The 26,271-nt window shown below is 37.9% G+C and overlaps 1 protein-coding gene across 1 annotated transcript; it reads right to left on the bottom strand.

Annotated features, from left to right (window-relative positions):
- Positions 1-1,288: 1,288 nt before the first annotated feature.
- tnfrsfa (tumor necrosis factor receptor superfamily, member a) lies at positions 1,289-24,368 on the bottom strand. The gene is made up of 10 exons (XM_084386295.1): positions 24,101-24,368; positions 8,399-8,552; positions 7,282-7,410; positions 5,264-5,375; positions 4,828-4,958; positions 4,599-4,691; positions 3,507-3,544; positions 2,944-3,243; positions 2,732-2,768; positions 1,289-1,933 (listed from the first exon to the last, which is right to left on the bottom strand). Exons 1-10 carry the CDS (start codon positions 24,125-24,127, stop codon positions 1,644-1,646), a joined length of 1,311 nt encoding a protein of 436 aa, XP_084242421.1. The 5' UTR covers positions 24,128-24,368; the 3' UTR covers positions 1,289-1,643.
- Between the last annotated feature and the right edge of the window lie 1,903 nt (positions 24,369-26,271).

Raw genomic sequence — 26,271 nt, 5'->3', positions numbered from 1 at the left:
GCCTGCACTGTACGACAGCTCTACAATTTCAGAATTAAACGGGGAAGCTCAATGGGACGGGGAGCCATTTTGTCCTGTCCCGGTCGGATTTCAGCTTTCCATACTAACAAACAAATATGTTCAAAGGTGATGCTGATCTGAGATCTGTGTTCTGAAAATATACCCATCCTATTTCACACACCGATACATCTACATAGCTATACAGCCGAGTCAGACGTCACAGTTCATTTACTGCTGCGTAAATGAATTTAGAAGCCCTGTTTATTTAGATAACATCTATTCCGTTTGTTCGTTTTTAATTTCAATTTGTTCCTTCAGTTTGTTTTTTTAGGCAGTACTTCATTATGCTGCGCTCTTAGGGCTTCCATAAATATATATCTATTAGTTTTGTTTAATAGAATTCTTGACAAATATGTACATACTACATAAAACGCTAAAGTAGTTTCTGGATGAGCATAAATTTCCTTCATCTTATAGCTATTTTTAAAACACGTACCTGTGCACTACTGCATATATAAAAAAACAAACAAACAAAAAGAAACAAGAACAGCGAGCAGAAGTTTGAAATGCCTCCTTATCCTTGACATTAATGCAACCTGCGGAAGCAGTTACAAGCGCCCAAGAGATACTGACCGTGGTACTCTTTCAAGCCTTTTCTGATCCAAATAAAGATGATGAGTCTATAGTAAGCGACATGCTCAGGGTAAACGTAGAAATGTCTTAGCTATAGAAACAACTACGGGGATATGGCACTAAATCCGCTTGTGAAAGGACCGGAAAGGATTTGTCTTGTGAACATCTCAGTCATGGCACAAAAATGCTTCAGGAACACTTACTGTAGGTGAATATTGGTAACAGGTATAAATAATACGTAATTACACAATACAAATAAATACATCACTTATTTAAATATAACAAAGGTCGAGAAGGTGAATGACATCTCAGCCTTGCACCAAACAGAAGGAGAAAGGTCATTGGAGGAGGGGGGGGGGGGGGGGGGGGGGGGGGACAAAACAGAAATCACCTTTCACACACTGGCATAATTCGAGGGCAGCCTAGCATGCGAGATAGTCTGTAACAACCAAAGTAAAATGAATGTTCTAAACTTCAAATGTAACCCTAAACTGCTGACATAACGGTACATCTGAAATTCTTAAGGCATATTTGTTCATTTGTAACCGAGTTGAGTTCAGCGACAAAGTTTTTGTAGCCAAGAACAGAAGTGCTTCAGAAATACGACTACATGTAGTGTGAAGCTTGTGAATAATCTTCTACATACACTTGTTTTAGTTTGAACGTTTGGCGTAACCAAAGGTTTAATGACATCTATACGCAGGCTTTAGACCAACCTGTAGTTTGAAAGCCTGAGGCCAGTGCATCAAGTGACACTACAATGCACGGTTGAGAGGGAACACTGCGCCCTCTACTGCTAGCCAGTGTAAATCCTTAAAAAAGGGTCCAGTGTTGGCTTCTAAACCCACCGTGGGCGCTACAGAGAGGCGAGTCACCAATGTCTCCGTAACGGGACATCAAGTTCATGTAATGAGACCAACAGGCCCATTGGAGAGAATTCAAAAGGAATCTACACCTCTCAATTATTTTGTTCTTTTACTCGACAACTGTCTTGCAGTCTTGAAAAGGCATCATTCATATTTGTAGTAGCCTCGTTCAACAGCCTTGGAGGCGATGTACTCTGCTGAATACCGCTGGTCCAGGTCCAGAAGAGCTTGTAGTAACGTGTTAATGTTTGCCCGCAGGCCCTCTTTCTGCATCCACACCCGCAGTAGGTCGTAGACTTTGTCCATGGTGTGCTGTGTTTCGGCCACCTTGATGGCGTTGTCGCTCACGCCGATGCTCCGGAAGAACTTGTTGTGGTACCGCACGTCCAGGGTGTCAAACAGGTCGAAACTCTTGCTCAGAGACTCCTCCTCACCTATTAAATCAAAGCATCGAGACTTCAGAACTTGTCTAATGGCCCATTTCTGGAATATGAACTTGAAATGAACCAATTATAAATGATAAATAGTGTATGTTGTGTACTTATAACTGTGGTTAGGAATAATTCAATATTTGAACAGGAATAGGTTTAGATGTATACGTTTTGGGGCAAAAAAGTCACAGTAAATACATTTGTAACGTTACAAAATATTTATATTTCAAATAAATACGGTTTTCAACATTGACAATAAGAAGAAATGACAATAATAAGAAAACAATGGAGTAATGGCTTCTGAAAAGTCAGCTTTGTCATCACAGGAATACATTACATTTTAAAATGTATTCAAATAGAAAATAGGTATTTTAAATTAAAAAATAATATTTCACAATAGTACTGTTTTTTACTATATTTTTTGGGGGAAATGCTTCTTTTAAAAAAAAACATTTAAAAAAATCGTACTAACCCAAAACTTTTGAATGGAAGTGAATCTTATCTTATTTGGAAGTGTATCTTACTTATTGTGCATCTTATTTTTCTTTCAGTTCCATTAATGGTTCTTGAACATTTGCATTCTTCAGAATAACAGATTTTTTTTTTTTTTTTTATTATAAATCGGCAAAATATATTTCTATTGTGCGGTCTTAACTCACAAACAAAAAACAATAAAGTCACATATACTCGATATAAACCAAGAACTGTTATATTGTACTGATGGTCAAGGTCATTTCATTTATTTAATTTTTTAATCAGCAGTATTCTCCAAATACTGTAACTGAGGGAGTAATATCTTACCGAGTACAGGAACAAGTTTTCTGGGAGCACCATCATCCTACAAAAGAAAACATAAGGTTTGGCAATGTTGTGAATTTAGTTAACAGGACCATTCAGCAGTCCTTGCTAACAAGGATCTCTTCACACATTTGAAGGCACTATCTTGTTGTTTCATGGTATTTAGCTGTGTAAAATCTGTGTGATTGATCTGAAAAGATCCCATTGTTGCTAACCTTCGCCCATGACTCTGGATCTCCCTCCGTCTGCCTCGGGGCCGGGGGACTCGATCGAGGCGAATCCTCCATGTAGACTGCAGGAGGTAGAGCAGACAGACTGGTTTGGGAGGAGCTGGTTGTGTTCGGCAAGCTGTCGCCCAATCCCCGGTCTTCATCCTCCACAGGTATGCTCTTGCTACCCGTTTCCTGTGTTTCTTGCGTTAACAAGGGGCGGGACTCTGGGCGTTGCTCCTCCTCCCTCTCTAACCCAGCATTGCGGCTGTTCTCTCGTTCCTCTTCTGATCTTGGGCACTCGTCCTGAGTGAAGGCAACAACAACTGATTAAAACTATGGATTAAAGTAACCAATAAAAATATATATTTTTTTTAAATTATTTAGATAAAAATGTATTTAATGTTTCTGTAAAATATATTTATTTATAAAATAAATATAATTTACTTTCTTTTTTTTTACGTTTAAAGTTTTTTTAAAGCATCAGAATAATATTAACTAAAAGTATTTCATCTAACTATTTGAAATAATGCATACTTTTTTTAAAATAAAATAAAACAGATACTTACAATGGGAATCTTCACTTCTTTCAAATCACCAGCAGTGTCTGAAATAAAGTTGACAGCAAATATTTGATTTTCCACTTTGCAGATCTACTCGTAATACTATGAATGTTGTAAAATGGACTATTTAAATAGCTTGAAACTTCTTATTCAGAAGATATTTTTTCTTGGTATTCGGTGGCATATGATCAGATTCTCCCTCCTAAAATGGAATTGGCCATCTTTGGCTATTTGGACACAGTTTCCTCTTTGCCCTATTTGCAGCTGGCATTAATACTGGGCATGGTTGTGGCCAAGATAATTATATTAAGGGATATAAGGTCTAATAATATAAGGTCTTAAACCTTGAAAAAATACGGTTTAATGAAGCAAAGTCTCATTAATATTTGGGGTCCAACATTTACATGATAGCAAGACAAAGATTTAACACATCTGTTATACAATGATTTTTGTGCTGATTTCTATCCCCCTCTTTATATGATTTATCTTCCACCTTTGTACTTCATATAGGCACTTACGTCATAAGTAATGTCACTGTAATGTCGTCTGGCCCTTTGTTCTGGGGCCGATATTGACAACAATATTGAAACTTCTCATACAGATATAAAACCTCTCACTGCTATGTTATTCTCAGTGTTGGGTAGGTTACTCTAAAAAAAAAAAGTAAATAAAAAAACTAGCAAGTAATTACATCTTCAATAGTGTAGTGTAATTAGATTACTGTACTAATTTCTCTTTCTAAAAAGTATTGCATAACTTAATGCTAATTAGCTTCTAAATCCCATATCAACCTCGACCAGTTAAAAGATACAATTATAAACATGAAACTGCTCTTTTAATTCATAGCTTTAATTAAATAATTGCATAAATTATTCTTGACCTTAAATCAACTATTGTTTTATATAGAATTGCATTATAATGCAATTACATCAAAAGTAACTGTTATTACAGAAAAATTAAGGGTAATCCCTTTCTTTACTTTTTTCAATGGAAAAGTAATTAAATTACAGTAATAACACTATTATGAATAACTTAGTAATGCATTACACCCAACACTGGTTATTCAATACAAGGACTAAAAAAAGTTACCAAACGTACCACTTTGATGACGTCGACGTTTCTTCCATAAAAATATTCCAACCAGGATCGATGATATGATCATCAGAAGAACCACAATTGGTATGACAACCGCTAAAAAATAAAAGATTAAATTACATTTTTACTTCTGTTCATGAATACATGATGCAGTGTAACTAATATCAAGGTTGAATCACTTATTTTCTCAAGTTAATTTTGGACCATGTCTGTACGCATGTGCTGACCTTACCTGTAGTATTAGTGTTATTTGATGCCGATGGCTTGTCTGTTGGACCTTCAGTCGGATAAGCGGTGCGCTTCCTGCATTTTGCATTGGATGTCGCAGTGCAACTGCTCACTTCTTCCTCATCAGCTTTGCACCTGCAAAACCACGGTCAAAAATTATGCCTTTTAGAAAAGGTGTGAAGCTTTGGGCTTAAAATAGGAGTCGTAAAAATGACTGTCATTATGAATAGCACAATGAAAGCCTCAGGGGTTAAAGGTGGAGAGAGTGAATCAGTGGGAAAGGGATCTGACTCATTGGATGTGGTGATCTAATGCAGGGGCTGAAACGTTAAGAGAATAGAGGCTGGGAGTGTCTGATCTGTCTGCTTTCATCAGAGTGTTGTGCACCAGAACAGAGGACAAATGGGAAGAGCACATTCCAAAGGAAGAGAGGAACTCACCTGGTGCATTTCTTGCACACTTCACACGGCTCGTCTGGCAGGCAGAAGAAACCAGATTTGCATTCACACTTGGTGTTGCTTGTGCTGGTGCAATCTGCAACCATGATCTGATCTGTAAAGGGTTGGAGAGAAACAAATAGGTAAGGGAGGGAAGGATGAAGAAATCAGAAACGAGTGGGAGAGAAGCAATAGACTTTTCTGAAGGGTGACCAGAATTGGATCAATGTTATATCATTGACAGTTATATCATGGCAAACAGTTCAAATGCATGGAACAAATATGCCTCTGAATGGTGACCTGAATTAATGTTGGATCAATCCAGATTCAGTGTCTATCTGTTACAACTTGTATCTGAAATAGAAAAGTCTTAACACGCGTCTGAAGGGGGAACTGAATGATTGGATCAATCCAGATTCAATCCTCGTATGAAGATTCTTACGTATAATTGTACTGAACTAGCACCTGTCTCAGAAAACAGCTGAAATGCACCTTCGAAGAGTAAAATCAATTATTTAATTACATGTAAAATAAATCCAGATCCTGATCCAAATTTAGATCAAATGTATATGCTAAAACTAATCTCTGCTTCAGAAGACTAAAACTAATCTCTGCTTCAGAAGACAGTTGAAATGCACCTCTAAAAGATCATTAAAATTTTGCATAAATACAGAGTTCGATCCAGATTCAATCCAGATTTAGATTTGAAAAAAAAATGCATTCAATGTAAAATTGTTAGAACTAATCTGAGCCTCAGAGAACAACAAAAAATGTCTCTGTAGGGTGAAATTAATCATTGATTGGACCAAAGTTGGATCAATACAGATCCAGTTTCAGATTCAATTCACTTTACATTTTTTACAATTAATATATGCATGCAAAGTCTTAATCAACACACCCTTGTGACTCAGCAGGCAGAAGGACTGACCTGGGAGTGATTAATTGAGCAAAATAGATTCCGAACAAGACGGCACATGATACAGGCACACCCTGCATCATCCTAAAACACACGCATACACACAATCTCGGACAACAGACACAAACGGGTGCATGCACTAGAGGATAGTTCAGTCATTCATACATACACAAATGGCTATTGAAAGAACACAGGAGTGGGGCCACACCCAGGACGTGTAACATTAGGAGATCAGATTCCCAGGAGTGAGGTGTCCAGCACAGGAAACACTAGACTCAACTCTATTCATGGGGCCTGCTTATGTCCCCTTCCTCATGCAAATCCTATGGGAGGCGTATTGTCTAAACAGGCGAGCGAGATTTTGTTTATATGAATATGTAGTGTTTACAACAGAGTTTGAATCTGAACAAGCAGTAGGGTCTTGTGGGAAAGAGTGTTTAGGTAAATCAAATGGTTTAATAAACGGTGAACGTGGCTGTCCAATCAAAATAAACAGCAGTTTAATGGATGGCTTTGACTTCAGAGGAACCAGAGACAGACTAAATAGCTTTGCAGAAGAGTGGGCTGTCACAGCGGAGCGTTCTGCGATGGATTCAACGTGCTTTAGATGTTCCGTCTCGCTTGCAGCTCACAGTATGGCGCACATTTTTCCATCTTGTACCAAGGCGAGGCGAAATTTCCAAAAGCAAAGAATTCTGACGCCAGTTTCGTTATCTCATTTCGTTTCGTTGTTTTGTAATATCTGTATTCCGACGGCAGTTCCAGAAGTTAATTGTTTGTCCAGTAGTCACCGGCGATGGGTAGTGTTATTGCCTTCCCAGCATGCCGAGGACCATGTGTGTTCCATTATTCACTCGAGATGTATAAATGTTACATTCCTGAGAGCTCTGCTTCTCTGGAGAGTCAGTGCAGACTACATATGGCTGTCTACTGGAAAACTGAACAATCAATTACAATAGCAGAAGGCTGAGATTTCTGTATCTCAAAGTGCCAGTCACAGAGCGGACTCAAACACTTTCTTTAAACAACCCTAAGAGGAAGATCTGACCTGGTCTTTTACAAAATGGCTGGTTTGGAGAGGAAAGTGTAGATTGGAGAACGTTACCTCTGTGGCACTGGCTACACTGCAGACACTGCTCCATGCCTGTGGGGTGCTCGGCATACGTGCCCTTCTCACACGGGGAGCAAATGCCCTTCTCCTGGTCCCTGCTACACTTCTCTTTCACATAAGTGCCTGTGTTACAGAAAACATTTAATGACAGACATTAAATATCAACATATATTTTTTCAATCGCGTATTCAGTGCGTATTCAGAACCAAATCCATTTAAAATAGTTTTATTATTAAAGCCAGAGAATGCAACATTTAAGCAAAAGACGTTTTGTGCAATTTTGAGCCCTGTGTAAAATACATGCCACCTTTTTGTCACATTAAAATGTAATTTAATATAATGCAAAACTTAAAATGACGTCTCATTCGTTCAAAAATGTTTTTCTTAGTACATATGCTGAAACCAATCATCTAGTATTACAATATAGATCCACATTTTTCATATGAAAAATGTACCTGACAATAAGTAACTTATTACTTTTGAAATTTTTGAGTATATATTTTTTTAATGATAATTGTATTTGTTCATGAACACAGTTTGTTTTATTTGATGCATTAAATAATTTTTGTATGTATTGTTTTACATGATTTTAACCATGGTAAATGAGAACCCATTCTGTGTGAACATTAATAAATCATTACAAAAATTAACCACATGTTCTAACTGTTATTCCCAATACTATACTTTGTGTTTAATTCCCTTATCAGCAGGTTTGGTGGTTAAGCTTCTCTTGTTTAAGTGTGCTTCAACACTAACTCCAGGCCTACAAACACCTCATTTTAGCACTAACCTTACAATATCTCTCGTGAGACAGCTCTATGAGAAACCAGTCTCACAAATGTGAAATCTGAGTTTTAAGCTCTAAAATAACAATGCTGTTTCTGTTCAAATCTTCATCAGAGAATAACACTCTTAATAGCATCACTGACGGATGTTTGTCAGCACCTCATTGACAAAGCCTGGAAAGCCATTTTAAACATCTTGAAAAAAAGCCAATGCTGTAAAGTACTTTAAAAACGTTGCTTTGAGCGAATTGACTCGTATGCGTTTACAATACTTGCCTTTACAAGGGAAGTTCTCACGGTTCGACAGGATCTTGTCTGCTACTTACCAGCTTCACAGTTCTTGCAGCAGAAGCTGTTGTGCGGGTACTCCTGGTTCTCCATGCAGCTCATCTGTCTGGCTGTGCGGTTCTGGAGGTCTCCTGCAAACCCGAGCTCTGCTGCCCCGTGACCCAAAAAAGTCAAAGCAAAGATAATAGGGACCTAGAGGAGGTGAAAAAAAAAGAAAAAAAAAAGACATGAGATTTTTCAATATGCATTCATGATGACTTGCAATTCATGTACCCCGGTGGGTACTTGGAAAGATTTTGGTTTTACTTCCTTAAATCTATAAAAACAGAAATTGTGAAATTATGAAATATATGAAAATATTAATAACTGCAAGTATTAGTGTAGTGAATGGATTAAATTAATTGCGATTCATGTTTTTTTCATATTGAATGATTTTTGGAAACACACTGATGCTTTCAATTCCTAAAAAATACAAAAATTCAGAATTAAAAATAAATAAACTAATAAATTAATTACAAGTAAATAAATTTCAGACAGCAACAGATGTCTTTACTCATCCTCTCATTAACATTATAGAACAAATAAATAACTTGTGAAATATCTCATCTGAATTTAATTTATAAATCTATTGTTGTTGCCGTTGGTGTTGATGAATTGGCATCTAAGCCTTCCTGATGAGGCTGTTGGGGCACAAGAGACAAAAAAAGCCTGGGAAGGGCTGCAGATAAGAGGTTTCTTCTGGAGAAATACCAGTTTTGTATTTTCACACGACTGGAGTGTCATGCTATCTCTCACACATTTAGAACTCTTTCTCAGCTCCAGAGGCAAACAGAGAGGTATTCTGACTGAGTTCTCATAGCTGACCTTGTGTGAGCAATCTAGCATTTAATTCAAACCATCTGATGTGAACATCTGCAGAGCAAAGCAAATTAACAGAGCAGGAGAGAGTCTTTTCCTGGACCAGAACAAAACAACCGACCCTGACAAAACACACATACACAGAACACTAAATGTGCTGTGGGATCCAAATAAATGCCAGAAAACGTCTAAAAAAACTCTCAACCGGCGAGTCGCTAGCAAGTTCTGATAAGATCACGGACAGTAATGAAAAACAATGCTAAATGCATATCATAAAATGCAACTAATATTTAGGAGAGCAAAATAAACAGGAATGTTAACTTATCCAATAAAATTTGGATTAAAGGTCGACATCAAAGACACTCAAGTAAATGTAACAGTAATTCATCTATTATTTGGAAATGACTCTGATTCATTCATTTAATAAACCTTAAAAAAAAAAAAAAAAAAACCTACTGCTTTGATTCAATCTGATCTCAATTGAATCACTCTTTGAATTCATCAGTAGTTGTTATTGAATCAATTTGAATCACTTTTGGTTCAACATGCTACTAAAAAAAAAAATCTTTTTTTTTTTGACCTAACCCTATCCCACAAGCTTACTGTTCATAATATGACAATGTAAAGTTAAAGATACACATTTTCAACCGACATTTTAATAAACACTTTTTAGAATATGCTCCCCTGTAGCAAAACTGAATGGTAATATTAAACTCTTAAAAAGTACAGTAGCAAAAACAGCCTGTTGAATTGGAACATTGACTAACGTGATAAATGGACTTAAGAGGGGGAAATGCTTAAATGTGTTTCTTTTTAACATTGATGCGGCACTATAAACATGTTCCCAGTGCTAGTATTTGGCCAGTCAGTTCGGTATCTCTGTCTTTTTGTCTCAGAGGATAATGGGAAATGTAGGCCGTTAGATGGAGCCGATGGTGTCGAGTTGCCGGTGAGGTGTATGGCAGTGGTGTTGTGTGTCTGGGGGAATGTGGGTCATTTGAAGTGGTGGCTCTAAAGTGTGTTGTTTAGCCGTAAATGAGGCTCTCTCATTGTGACATGCTGAAAAGAGGGAGAAGAAAGAAGGGGTGCCTCAGGGACCGAGTAAAGTGCTCGTCTGAAGTAGAAGACCCCTGCTCCACATGCACAGTCCATACAGAGCTGCTGTTGACTCCCTCTCACACACACACACATATATCTGTCTGCTCACAACGACCCCAAATATCTCTTCTTTTCTCTCATTTAACTGAGAGAGAGAGAGAATGCAAAGCAACCACCCTATCAAACTCCTTTTTCCACTTAAACACACACACACACACAGAGTACAAACCTTGCCTTTACTCTTCTCGAACTCCCACACACATTGGTTTTCTTTGAACATGTCTGTTAGACACTCATTCACCATATGGATGTGCTCTTACACACACACACACACACACACACACACACACACACACACACACACACACACACATCTCTTATCTCGAACACTTAAACCTCACAGCTCCATCTAGAGCGTAGGGTTGTGGTGCTTTTCTCAGTAGTGCAATATATAACATTACATGTCATGTAAAAGTGCTCATTTATATCAGAGTAAATCAATAAAATAAAAATCAGTAAAATTTATTATCAGTGAAATAAAAGCTTGATGAACAAAATCAAGAGGGGTGTAATCTAGTAAGAAAGTGGTTTTGCTACAGGATGCTGATTGGACATTAACACGAAAAGTAAACAAATGCCCATGAAATCAAATTTTTTTTTTTATATTTGAATATATAAATGATCTCTGTTATGATTGACTAACTGTTGTCTACCAATATAATGAACACTGTTGTCCCTCCATAATCATGACTGACTGAATTACATTTCTGACTGAACTTTTTTTTGTAGGGGGGGGGGGGGGGGGGGGGGGGGGGCTTACGTTCTGTGCGCAAAAGAATAATAAACAGACTGAATACTGTATAGCCTACTATATGTGAAAAATTCTAAATGAAATATGAAACACAATAGTAGATTATGCAACTATAATAGTAGCATGCTGAATCGTTGTCTCAAATGTTGATGCTGCACATTTAAGTTACATTGAGAAATAAAAATAAATAAAAAAACATTACTTTAAGTCAAACTGAATGAGAAAAAATAGGTTTTAAAAATGCAGCATTATGACATCATAATGAAAATGGAATTCATTACTGTGCAAAAATTGGAGAGAAGTCTCTAACGCTCACCAAGGATGCAATTATTTGATCAAAAATACAGTAAAAATCATTATATTGCGATTGAAATATTATTGCAAGTTAGTAACTGTTTTCTAATATATTACTGTCTGGTTTCGCAGACAAGGTTTAAGCCTATTCCCAGACTAAAATTCATGTTTGAGCTGTCTTAACTGAAATCAACTTGCACTGACATATCTTAAAATAGGTCCGTGCCATTGTTTTGTCTCAAGATGCACTCCAGGTGCAAGTTTTTTTCTAAGGCACATTTATAAAAGCTACTTAAATGTTCTAATTTAACTAAGGTGTAATCCTGGCTTAATCTAAGCCCTTTCTGTGAAACCAGGCCAATAAGATGTCATTTATTCCTGAAAAAATTTCCAAGAAGTCTTCAGTGTAACATGATCCTTCAGAAATCATTCTAATATGCTGATTTGGTGCTCAAGAAACATTTCTTATTATTATCAGTTTAGACTAGTTTGTGGAAACCAATATATATATATATATATATATATATATATATATATATATTTTTTTTTATTATTTGTTGAATGGACAGTTCAAGAGCTTATTTGAAATATAAATATTGTATAACGTTATGTCTTTCTTGTCACTTGTTTTGAATATATCTTGCTGAATAGTATTAATTTATTTCCAAACACTCTGGTAGTGCATCAAGTAGAGTGGCATTGCATTGTGGGGCACAGAATCCCATGCAGTGTGCTTTGATCACATACTCCATATTTTTGTTAGAGTGCTCCATGCCTGCAAAAAACTGCAATTACAAAAATAGTCAAAGTAATATGCTATTCTGTAGCCTTTGATTCCATGTGCTCTTTAATTTTAGTCAACAAGTTAAGCTGCACTGCTGGCAACAATCTGCAACAGCAAAACTTCAGATGTTGACAGTGTAATATTATGTACTAATAGTTGTAGAATAGCAACAGAGTTGCCAAAACAGAAGAGCAATCAGAGAAGACATACCACAGAGGTTTACAGCACACTCACTAATGCTACTTGTAAACTAGTATCAAATAGAGTCGAACAGCTGCGTTAAGACGCCGCAGAGGACCGGGGGTATTAGACAATATGGCAAAACGGGCTATAGTGCCCGACGCAACCACAAAAATTAGGTTCTCGACAACTATTGCACAGTCAAACCGCAGATTTGAACGCTAACCCATTTTTAATAGCCGAAATATCACACCACAGTAAATCAACTCAAAAACTTGCATATTCGCAGATGCAATGTTTGGAACTCAGAGGAGCGTACAATGGTCCTCTTGTTGGAAGACGGACTGAGTCTATCAGCCTTGAGGGGAACCGAAATGCCATCGAGTGTCCACACAGATAGTAAAACCTCTCGAGACAATGAAATGAGTGCGGGCGAACCGAAGGCATCTGTGAGAGTTTCTTGAGCGAGAGTGTGTGTGTAAAGGGGGGAAGTCTGAGACAAACTTTGGCTCTAGTGGAGCTCTCTGGATGTCAGCCATGCCTTGTTGTTCTAAGGGAGTTTCCTGGATTGAGCAGCGCTGTTGAGCCACACTCTCTCCGCGCTCACGTCAGACTTTCCACAGACGTTCACATGCACACACACGCACAATCGCACCATTTAGACGCAGCCGTCGGGAGGTGGGGTCAGAGAGCGATGGCTATGGAGTGCTGGAGGAATTTGAAAAGAAAGGGAGAAGGAGGACAGATACAATAGACGGAGTGTGAGAGGTCCAGAAATGGCGCAAAAACGTAGGGCAGGCGCATGGGAGTTTGGGAAGGCACGGCGGAGAGGAACGGCGAGTGAAAGGAGAGAGATTCCTGACTCCGAATGGATACACTGAAACCATTCAGACGAGTGGAACATTAAAAGTCACACTAATGAGTTACAGTACTCGCTCTCTCACACCCAAACACACACACACACACCGCAAAGACTGAATTTTCCCAGACGGGATGAAAGCTAGGAGTGAAGCACACGTATCAGTTGCTGCAGTCTGAAAAATTAGTAGCTGCATTAATGTCCAACACCTGTTCTGGCCCCCTGGGCACATGCAGACCCATCTGGGTCAAAGTTCACTGATTTGCCAGTGACATGAACCCACCAATGACAGCGGAGACTGTCTGACAGACATCTATGCCAGCGCTCGTTAAAAAGCAGTCAAACTTTTTCCTGACTGCGTTTGTGTGTGCGAATGCTATGGAAACTCGAATGTCTCCATGGCGACAAGTCTGATCCTGGGACAGGTGGTCTTTTTTTTTCTTCTTTGGAGAGGCACGGAGAGGCAGATTGAGGGGGAAGTGACATCACTTCCTGTGTCTGCACATTCCAAATCTGGTGAATCACTGGATTCCAGAGTGGCACTAGAACTAACTTGTCAGCTATATTGCTGACAGCTCATAGAGAAACTATTAACAAACAAAGAATATCAGTTTTTAGACGTCATGATATGACTTGCAAGATGAATTCTTTTTTTCTTTTTGGATACGTCTGCAAATACAGCCACACCTTTTAAAGCTTTTAGCAAACAACACAGTGACTTCCTGGTTACTTATACCTCAAAACAATCTTATTCTTAAAAATTTTAACTTCGGGTTTTCAGGAAACTCCAAGACAGAAATTGGAAAATGATGGTATGGATGGCAAAACATTACTAATGCATGTACATGATAAAAAAATAAAGATATAGACATATACATATAGTCATGTTTATTTCACTGGCTTTTGTGATGCAAACATCCAGAGCAGATTAGCGGCCACATCAAGACAAAAGACAATAACAATTTAGTAGAATAATTACATGAAAAGACAGATCTAGTGCTAATTATAATAATAACTCTAACATTGTTTAGAAAACGAATCTCATCTGAAAAATGCTTTTGTGGAACGGTGGTCTGGCTTTTATTATCTAGCGCTGCTAAAAGTGAACTATTGTCTCCATTATCAGTGCTTCAAGACTATCCCGATAAACCGCTGGTGGTGAACTGTGACAAAAGCGTCTCAGTAGTGGAGGGATGCGGGTCAGCCGGTAGGCATGACCGGTTAGAACTAAGATAAGACCAGAACAAACTCGACGCAAACCGGCTTCCTGCTTTCCCAGGCAATTCATTTATACTGGAGGAAACAGCAGTGAAATCTGGTTCAGACTTCAAGGTCTGCGCTCGGCTAAAATCAGACTTGTGCATTGCAGTTATCTCACAGAACATCCTCAACAAAAATGACAAGGAAACACTCACACGCACACACATTCACAGCATCCAGACAGCCTGTGGTAGGGTTTGGCCTGTAATAGGTGGTCAGGACGTAGACCAGCGTGGTAACCTTAACCTCCTGGATGAGAGTCCTCCAAACCCACAATCACTTTGCACTGGCAGCTCACCAGCGTGGTGCGTTTGGACCAGAGGGGACGCCCTTTTCCTTCTGTCTGAGTGAATAATTGTTGAAAATGGATGGAATGACTTGTGAAGATGATGAAAAAACAACTTGCAGTTTGACAAAAAAGCAATATCCCAAGGAAGATGCCAGCATTTTCAAGTAGGGGCGTAACAATAGACGATTAAGTTTGATACACGATACGATACTTTCACATTACATTAAACAAAGCCAAAATAGAGTTAAAGGGATAGTTCACCCAAATATGAAAATTGTCATCATTTACTCACCCTGAAATTGTTCTTAACCTGTAAGAATTTCTTACTTCTGCTGAACACACACACAAAAAAAGATATTTTGAAGAATGTCGGTAACCAAACATTTGATGGGCCCCATTGACTTCCATTGTATGTTCTTTTCATAGTATGGAAGTCAATGGGGCCAATCAACTGTTTGGTTACCCATATTCTTCAAAATATCTTCTTCTGTGTTGTTCAGCAGAAGAAAAAAATTCATACAGGTTTGGAACAACTTAAGGGTGAGTAAATGATGACAATTTTCATTTTTGGGGAAACAATCTCTTTAAAATTGTGAGTTTTTTTTAAATGATTGAGCAAAAAGTACTGTAAATGTTCACTAAAATGCTAAATTTGGTATTACATCAGTAATGAACTTGAATGGGCTTGAACTTGGTGACACCAGCCAGTAGCATAACATAGCCACCAAGTTAAGACCCATTTACCTTTTTATGTAACTGACCACTAAAAAGTTCTGACCAGTCTTGAAGAAAAAAATGTGATGACTAACTCGTAAGACTAGTCTAAGCAGTTTACGCAACTAGCCACTGAATATGAAATATTCATGATTCTGCTAAATACAGAAATATGCTTGCACTCTGTCCTGACTAATTTGTACCTTATTAAATAAGATCTTATTATTTTATTTTTAATTTATTAATAATAATTATTAATCATGGAAGCTAAAATGTAAAATAGTTTGGGTGAACTAAAAACATTTCTCTATCCACAATAAATTGTTGAACTTCTGTGTTTCGATATATTGTTACACTATGCATGCTTACACTACTTTTTTCAAGTGATTGAGCTGGAATAAGAGACAAACCAGAAGTCCGACCCATAATTAAAAGAAAAACAAGAGAGGGTTGACCCTAAAACATGGTGGCTACCCAAAAGCTATTCTAAAAGCTATTTATGATTATTGAATGAACGGCAGAGAAAGAATGAATGAGTTTTGTTTAACTGGCTGACCACCAAAGTAAACGTAACCGAGACTGGTGGTCACACAAGAGCTCATGAATGAACTGGTTAATGCCAGTGGAGCATACAACAAACAACCACAGCACACAACAGTTCAAAGAAACCTTTGGCCTGAATGAAAGTGCTAAGTGTGCTGGCTTCCTTTGCTACACTTAAACAATCGAGTTTACAATACCCGCTGCCAGCTCTAAACTATTAGGCGAGAACATGAAATCTACATTGTTTAAAAGTGCCCGTTTCCATATGTGGACGGGCAGCTGTACGTCTATCTCTTACACACACACACACACACACTTCTGGCACAATCTTGGCTAGTTGACAATGGGGTCTCACAGGTTTTATTGTTTAGAATTACAGTACGATAAGGCAGTCAGTCATTCACGTTTGCCGCGTGTGTGTACGTGTTCAATTACAGCTACATCCGCACAACATGCTGTACAGTGCGTTTCATTATGTATGATGATTGGGACTGGCGGATTGACACGAGTTTTTCCCCGTATACAGATGATTTCTATCAGAGCTATCGTTTAAGGGAAGACACACCGTTCTTCATTATTTCCAGCGGACTGGAACAGGAACCTTATGGAGAATCATGTGCCTTACATTACCCGCACTGATTCCAGTGTTTTACGCATTATACTGACAGGATGCACATGATAAACATGCTGCACAAGGATACAGACTTAACGAAAGAGAAGAAAAATGATTGATAGGGAAAACAATATTATTATTTATTTTTTTAATTCATAGCACAGATTGAGAGGAAATGAAATTGGGAAATGTTGCAAACTTGATTTAAACTCACAACCTGCATAAGCACCATGGCTCAAAAATAATAATAAACAACAACCAAAAAATGATACCAGCCTTCTGAACGTGTGTGTGTGTGTGTGTGTGTGTGTGTGTGTGTGTGTGTGTGTGTGTGTGTGTGCGTTTGATTTATATTACATTGTGGGAACCAAATGTCCCCACAAGGATAGTAAAACCTGAGATCACCTCCATTGTGGGGACCAGCCAGCGGTCCCCACGAGGGGAATGGGTAAATAAACATACTAAATTGTATTTTTTTGAAAATGTAAAAATGCGGAAAGTTTTCTGTGATGGGTAGGTTTAGGGGTAGGGTTAGTGTAAGGGTCAAGTCAAGTCAAGTCAAGTATATTTGTATAGCGCTTTTCACAATACAGATTGTATCAAAGCAGCTTCACAGTATTAAATTAAAATAATACAACAAGGTTTGTTTCTAGTGGAATTTATTGATAAAATCAAATTAGATGGGGACAGAACATACAGTTTGTACTGTATAAAAACCATTAAGTCTATGGAGAGTCCCCACAAAGATAGTGAACCAGACGTGTGTGTGTGTGTGTGTGTGTGTGTGTGTGTGTGTTTTCATGTTTTTCTATCCCAGTGGGGACTTCAACCTGAATGCACACAGACTCATGGGGACTCGTGTAACAGTGGGGACCTAAATTGAGGTCCCCATGGGTAAACAAGCTTATAAATCATACAGAATGAGTTTTTTTTTTAAATGTAAAAATGCAGAAAGTTTTCTGTGATGGGTAGGTTTAGTGGTAGGGTTAGTGTAAGGAGATAGAATATACAGTTTGTACAGTATAAAAACCATTAAGTCTATGGAGAGTCCCCACAAATATAGTAAACCAGACACGTGTGTGTGTGTGTGTGTGTTCTGTGATGGCAAAGCTGAATTTTCAGCAGCCATTACTCCAGTCTTCAATGTCACGATCCTTCGGAAATCAAGAAAGATTTCTTATTACTATAAATGTTGAAAACAGATCTGCTGTATAATATTTTTGTTCAAACCATGATTTTTTGATAAATAGAAAGCTCAAAAAACACAATTTATGTCAAATCTTTTGTAACATTAAAAAGGTCTTTATACGATCACTTTAAATTAATTGAATGCATCCTTGCTAAATAAAAGCTAAATGTTTCTTTATTTTTTTCCATATACTACAATACTATTTACACATATTCATTTTGCTATAGGCTAGTGAGTAATAAAAAGTTATGTACTGACTTGTGCTGATTTCAAATACTGACATTTTCATTTAATATACATGTACAACTAACAACCAGAACACTGCTCCTTTAAAGGTGGAAAAATGAAAGTAACTCAGATGATTCACTGCCTCAGGTTTTCACCTTTGTAATAGATTTACGGGAATGAGATCACAAACACAGCTAGCTCTGCAACATATGCAAAAGTGATTTCAAAACAATGCACACTCCAGTGAGATCACTGCTGCCCTTTTGATGCAATACGACAGTTACACAAATACTAAAACTCGTGAACTCAACCTAAACCACAGATCATGTGCAGGCATATACACACGCACACACACACACACACACACACACACACAAGTATCTTGGGTATGAGCGTGTGAAAATCTGTAAATGGCTCCTCTCGGGGAACACAGGAAACAGTCAGACAATGTGGAGGCTTCATTTGGAGTTCAGCTCCATGCTGAGCGACAGAAAAACACGCACACTCTACGAAGTTTTGGTGACAACAAGCTGCACAATGATTTACCAACCATCTGATCCTTTAAATAACGCAGTATTTTCACCTAAAACCTGTTAACGTCAAATTTCGTCAGTTATATCACAATCCCAAACCACATATCGACACATCCAGCCCAGCGAGTGCTATTCTCAGTCCCGTGGAGATGATGGGGGGGATCAACCGAGCCCTCAGCCCGAGATTTCAGGCGGGCGGCCTGCTGTCCCTCAGTGTGCGTGGGAGGATATTAATAGCCCGAGAAAGCCACGACAGCACAGCCTTCCACATTTCAGATTTCCTGTGGCTTTTCTGTCTTCTGTTTAAAAAAAAAAAAAAGAGCGCAGTGAATAGTGACCAGACAAGACTGTCCTAATTTCTTTCCTTTAGAAAGAAGAAGAGAGGGTGAGAGAGACAGACCGATGTCAATATGAAAAAAAAAAGGGTGTGATTTACAGTGCATTTCCTGTGTAAAACCACATCTGCGGTTCTGCACTATGTAGGCCTACACGAGGTGTATGTGATAAAGAGATATGTTTTGGGGAATTTAAAGTCTACAAGAAAAAAACTAAAAATAAGTTCATTCAACTTAAAATGGCTGATTAACAGTTTAAATGACTTATTTTCTTCCCAAACAAACTTTCATGTCTTTGAACACCCTAGATAGCATGCTTCATGTCTTGCATTACTGGTTTTGGCCCACATGCAGAACATCTGAACTTATTTAATAAAGGTGTATTCAATTTACCTAAACTGGGACGCGTTTTCTTTTTTGACAAGTAGCAGAACTTAATTAGGTGGGACAAACAAGATAAAATGCAACAGACTGAGTCAGAAACGTTGAAACTTAACAACAGCCAGAGTAAAATAACCTTTAGCCCCCCCTTGCCAAATTTAATTACCATTAAATATTTCCATTTGTTTGCAGCCTTTTCCATGGAAACATCAGGAGGTAAATAGCTTGACTATGCGTCACAGATCAAAGTCCCGTCCAATGAAAAGCTTTAAAGCCTGGATGACTCAGTGTCTCTTCTCTTTGTACGACAGCCCCATTGATTATCAAAAACAGGTCGAACAAGTTTTTAAAAAGCCTTATTATGGTTACAATCACCTTTGCTCTTCTCAACTGGTTAATCTTTAAACTACTGCATTGTTATCAAAAGAAAATATGCGTCATTATTGTCGGCATTAACACAAACAACCCTGCAAAAACAACCTGTTTGAGATCATGGGAGACAAGATTATCAGAGCCAAGTGGTACATGAATTGTGTAAGATGGCATTTTAAGCCTGAAAAACATATTCCCATGACATTAGGCCAGTGCCACGCTGAGTTGCCCCACTCATTAGCCAGCCTCAGTTCAGTGAGCTCACATCAGACGGAGGCTTTGTGCCGAATGCCTTTCCCATCACTCACACAAGCAGGAGGGTCGCTGTTTTTTATGCTGAATGCATTCTTTGACCTATTCGAGGTGAACATTAATTCAGGCATCTGCAAATGTCAAACTAAAGTAGCCTAGCCTAATTCTAGAGCTGTAAAGGTGTTCAATTACACATGATTATAATAAAGTTTTTGATTTATTAAAGACAAAATATAATATAAAATATATTTAAAATTAAAAAATTAAATAAAAAAGTTAAAGTTAAATACAAAAAAAAAAAAAGCTCAGCCTAAAACTGTCAAAAAAGAGTTAGTGAAGTCTGTGCAAGAATCACTGCAGAAGTTTATTATATAGGGCTAGAGTTTTAACAAGCCTCTAACCAGAATATTTGAGAAATTTCAATGTAATCATTATGTAAATAGTCATTATGCTTTTTCTATTTATAGAAAAAAAAAAAAAAAAGAAGAAAAAAACGCTCTTTGCCCCATGACATCAACACCAAGATAAGGTTTTACAGGAATACTGCAAGTAAGCAAAATACAGATGGAAAACATCTGCAAGGCGTGACCAAGCTACAAACTGACACTATTATCCATTGGCTTAAATGAGACATAACACCCTCATCTAATTTCCTACATTCAAGCACACACCCTAATTTAAGCGTGTTTGACACAGTGGCAGGTTACCCAATCTGCGATACACCTGTGGATTCATGCGAGGAGAAGACATAAGAATAAAAGCGAGAGCGAGAGGGTGTTGTTTTCAAGGAGGAGAATCGCCAATGACTGTTCAATTTTAAGTCAAACCAATGGGTAATTATTGTTTGAAGACACTGGATAGGGGGTACGTGCGAACTCACACACACACACACACACAGGAACAAACACACAGAGAAATGCACACTATTAGCGTTTTAACTGGAGTCAATGGGGGTTGAATAGAAGGGTAGCTGAATAGCAGGCGCATTGTAATATATGTAACACATCTCTCGTTCAGTCACTGAATCTGGGTGCAGTGACCTGTAAGGTGTGGCTACCTTAGACATAAATGAATCTCTGACAGATGCTTCGCCTTTCCTGGGAAGAGCTAAATGGCAAAAGAAAAGAAAAAAAAGCCCGACCACAAACCCACATGCTATTAAGATGCTTTCATTTCGACAGCAGATGATCTTTCAACTTGTCTCCCACTTCTTGAACTTTTTAAAGCCACACGACATATCAATATAATGTCACACAGAAGACTAAGCTGAAAATGTTGCTCTCATGAACTTATGATTCACGAAAAACATATGAATTCCCTAATTGAATGGATTTTATTAAAGACATACTTCACCCAAAAATGAAAAATTCTCATTGGGTGAACTATCCCTTTAACATGAATGTGCATGAACATGTAAATTAATAAACATATCTTAGGCCATGTAACCACCTTTTTTTTTTAAAGGTCATACACTGTGACAAATATTTCACTTTATTTGGTTAAAATCTTTACTTTTAAATAGTAAAATAGTTTTAAATAAGTGTTTTTAAGTGCAAATGCTACATAGTCTCTCAATACATAAAGCCAAATAAGTAAATTTCATTTAAATACATTTCATGTCAACTATTCATCTCAATCAACATACCGACATCCTTAAAAACTTAGCTGAAAAGCTTGAGAACAGGATAAATGTGCTTCTCATCTCAGTATAAACACTTCAGGACCTTGTTTATTGTGGGAAGTCTACAGTATAGACTAAGAAACAGATATGGCACGATTTCTAACACACAATCTCCCACACATCCACATCATTCTGATTACTCTGATAATGAGCGTTGCATTTAATTGCATCACGCAATCTTCTCTCTTCCTGTCTCCACGTTAATGTGGATTCCGTAAACATCTGACGGCCCCGAGTGGCTTTAAAAAGGCTGCTAATGAGCAGCGGGATGTGGACTGTGCTCTGGAGTCTTTCTTGTGGATCCCGGGGTATGTAGCACATGTCCTGTTTGGATTTCAGAGCCGCTCGGAGAGATACCGTGCACACTTCCTGTCCATGCCCACACCCTAGAGAGCACACTCCGATAACATCGAAGGAGTTTGAGAGGGTAAACAAAGAGCGAAGAGGGAGAGAGAAATCCGTGCACAATGTGAAAAAGAATCTGTGATCCCAAGAAATCTCCAGAATAAAAAAGGAAGAGTATGAAAAGACTAATGGAGAAGGGACCCCTGCTCCCGATTGTATGCTAAATGTTTGTGATTGTGGGTGGAAAGAGTATACAAAGATCTGAATCCTGTCACTGGCATCTGTGTTGACAGGAAGTTTACAGTAGGAGCTGTACGCCTCCGTCCGCCTCCGTCCACCCCCCGTCCACCCCCCGTCCACCCCCCTCCCCATCCGCTCTCACTGGCCCAGGAATGTGTGAGCTATGCAGACTGGCAAGGATGAGCTATCTTCATCTAGTAACCAGCCAACCAGAGCAGACTCATAACTTAGCATAGTTTACAGCATGCATAAACAACCCTGTTGCAAACAACCTCTGCCCTGTCATTTCAATAAACAAATGCGGGCTTCAAAGTAGGGCGAGTTCACCTGGGGCTCATGGGAAAGGGAGGCTGTTAAGGCAGCAATCACTGTAAGATTACTAGTTGAGATGATCATCACTCCCTTGGCTTTGATGAATTCATTATCTAATTAACTACTAGCCGAATGCCCACTTATTACATAATACATGAATCTACGCAACAATACACGCAAGTTCAATGCAACAACCATCATGTGTTATTTCAATATGCTGTCAATTATGTTGAGGGTCGCCGCTCTAAGGAGCGGTGCAGTTTTAAGTTAAAGATACGCAGTATGTGGCTCTGGACTCGAGAGAAGGTTTTAAAGGTGAGTCAAGGCATTCAGTAAGTGAAGCGTTTTTATAGTGCCACTTTTGGCAGAGCAGAGCTGGAAAAACCAACAGAAGGGCAGTGAATGGCTCTTTCAATGTGGAATAAACTTAACACTGGCACTACTCTTAGAAAACTCTCACAAGGCAAGGTTCATAAGAGAAGAGAAGACTGGACTGCTTTTAAAGCTATAGACCGACAAACAGTCTATAGCTGAATATTTTTTTTTTTTTTTTTTTACACTTCTTAACCAATAAATGCCTCTATTTGGTGGGTCTTCACCAACAGTATTCAGAAACAGTATTCACAAAAAAAGTTAATTATTTAATAACAATAGCCATTGATTCTAAAGTGATGAAAGTGCATCTTAATAAGCTAAACGTAACCCAAAAATGTAGTTGAACATAAATTAGCCATAGCCTATTACAAATATATCTATATAAAATAGTTTAAAAAAAAATGCTACTACTGTAGAAGTATTATTACTAGTAATTATTTTAATTATATTATTATTACTAATTATAACAATCATAAAATGTATATGTGTATTGTTTTAGCCTAATTATAATTTAGTAATTGTGTCAAAAAGCAGAAATGAAAAAAATAAATAACTAAAACACACACATTATGGCCGTGCCTCAAAACATTCCTAGACAGCACTTTTTGACATCTTAGTTAGGCTAGGTTGCCTACTAGGTAGGCAGCTCACTAGGTTGAGACAATGATTTTCAAAACTGCACATGACTTGTAGCCTACTCAACAAGTGTGTATCAAATGTGTTCAGATTTTCCAAAATTAAAATCCAATATAAAACATACCACTCCGGTAATATTTACAACTCTGAGACACAAGTTTTCTGAACTTAAAACCACAATAAAATATCAGTGCCCAACATGGCCAGTTCAGTATGACAATGTTCATTATCACTACCCAACTTTCATATTTGTGATCAAACAAGCATTTCACATTAAATTAAAACAGTAAAAAATAATAAAAAAAAAGACCCGACTGAAATGTTAAAGAAAACTAAGAGCCAGTTTAGAATAAATGCACTTGATGTACCGAAAAGTCTGATAACGCATAACCACCGACACCACGTTATAACCCGATAACACACCAGGAATTTACATTCACATCCATGTTTACCACAGGAATAGAATAATAGTGAGCCAACAATAAAATAATCCAATACACTGCGAATTACACATTGCTTAACAAATCTACAACCAACAAAACCCGTCAGATTTCTTACCATGGCTATCATCGTGGATTTGTCCATCCGATGAGGATGGCGTGTTTCTCCGAGTTTTCCAACTAACGTTACTTGTTGATCCCTTTCACGCTCCGAATACAATACTTTCAGACCAACTATTAAAAAACAAGTGACAACGCAAATCAAAGTACATCCAAAGTGTGACGGCCTGTCAAAACCGAATCATTTTCGGCTCTCGGCTGCTTGCTTTCTCATGGAAACGAGGTTGGTGTAATGTGACGCTTTCTCTCTGATCTATGAAAAAGTTAGAGAGAGATCAGCGTGACGTCATGTTACATCCGTCTCATCGACCAATCAGAGAGATGGAGTCTCGACTAATGAAAGAGCCGTGATTTACTGTACTTACTAGGCTACTGGGACGTTCTTTTGAGTCGCTAATAGCCTACAATCTTAATTTAATGTTACATTTCGATTGATGATACTTTTAGTGGATAACAACTAGGATTACAACTTTTTAAGGCAGTGTAAAAAGTTGTCCTTTTTTTAGACAAATTTCTAACGACTTTATAAAACCTTACTCTGACAATTATACAAATTAGGTCAATCTAATCAACGTAATCTTATTTAGCTTTCCCTCCTCTCACAAACATAAGGTAAAAAGACCCAAGTTTGATGCTGTACAGGCAAACAATATGTCATTAAGGGTGGATTGCCGCCCCCTGTACCTGAACACCTAAACAGTCATAAATGAACAATTTCCCTTCAAAAAGAATTTAAGAGGGTGATACAAGGGGAATTCTGCTTTCAGCACAGAAGGCACAAGGTAATCCTTCATGCCAAGCCTCTGATGCAATGCATATAAGTATTGTGAAATCAGGCCCCTCGTGAACAAATGATCTGCTCCGCTTCATTGGTGCCTCTGAAGGTGTGCATACAAAAAATGATAAATAGCCTTCATTACAATGGTCACAAAACACATGGTCTTAAATGGATTATTATCGGAATGCTCAATGTTGTCATAGTAGAAAAAAAGTGATGTGGTCTCTTTCTTATTTATGTCAGACTCAATGTGTGCGGTTTGTGAGCTCACTACCAAAGACATACTGTACAATGCTTTTAGGCTCAGAAAAGTATTAATAAATTATTAGTTGCTATCTCATAGGCTAAACTGATCCCTTTACACTCATAAACAATAACTTTCCAACTTTTCAAGATTGCTATGCAAATAACCTGTCTGGTGTGTTTTAAGATGTTGACAGCAGTGCTTTTATGATTACAGCGATGGCGTAAACTTCAATAAATTTGATGTTGCAATCTTTCTCCCGAGGGCTAAACAGATGGTTGAAAGGTAACCATTTGACATTTTTCCCCCAGTTCATTTTAATCCTGTTGTTAGAAACCAACCCAAACTCACCATATGCATAATCGCATACTGTAGATTTGCAAGGCAAATCAGGTTTGGGATTTGAGTACTACTTGGCAGAACAGGGAAACTGATTGTGTTCTTCTGATTTGGATTCACACATAATTTATAGTGCATGCTCAAGGTTGTCATAGCCATTCATAGCACATTATACATAATTATGTTTCACGCTGTTTATATGATCAGCTTTAAAGGGCACTTTTTAATGCCGTATATAGGTTCGATTTTTATATGTTCATAGTTCATGACTTTTAAAAACGGATTCATACACATTACTTGTTTATTTATTTAAATACAAAAGCAAAATCACAAGGAAACACGCCATCTTTTTAAGACATATGGATATATTCATGCATGCTGCCTTAACTCAGTAGTCTTTCTAAACATCAGTAGAAAAGGTGGCAGAAGACACATTGACAACCTGGTATGCATGCAATGCTGAGAGCTTTTAAAATATGTGAATAGATATCTAAAAGCTGCAATAATCTTCTCAGTGTCATACAATAATCCACACATCTGTGCAGCTGCTTTGGTGGAAGGGTCATTCAGTTTGGTAGATTTTATGTTTCCCTGAAACAATGCATATTTTACATCAAATATGAATCAACTTTCATGCCACATGGTTTTTCATGCATAGATCTTCTCCAATAATGACTAGTACCTAAGAATAAAATAAAATTAATATATAAGTACTTTGCAAACCGTGAAAACCAAGGAAACAGAAAGGAAAAAACAGGAATCACCTCGTTGGATAACCAACTTAGGGTACGTTTACATGACAACGACG

The sequence above is a fragment of the Rutilus rutilus genome, assembly GCF_951802725.1.
Source record: "Rutilus rutilus genome assembly, chromosome: 18".
Classification (NCBI taxonomy): domain Eukaryota; kingdom Metazoa; phylum Chordata; class Actinopteri; order Cypriniformes; family Leuciscidae; genus Rutilus; species Rutilus rutilus.
This window is presented reverse-complemented; position numbering and strand designations above follow the sequence as displayed.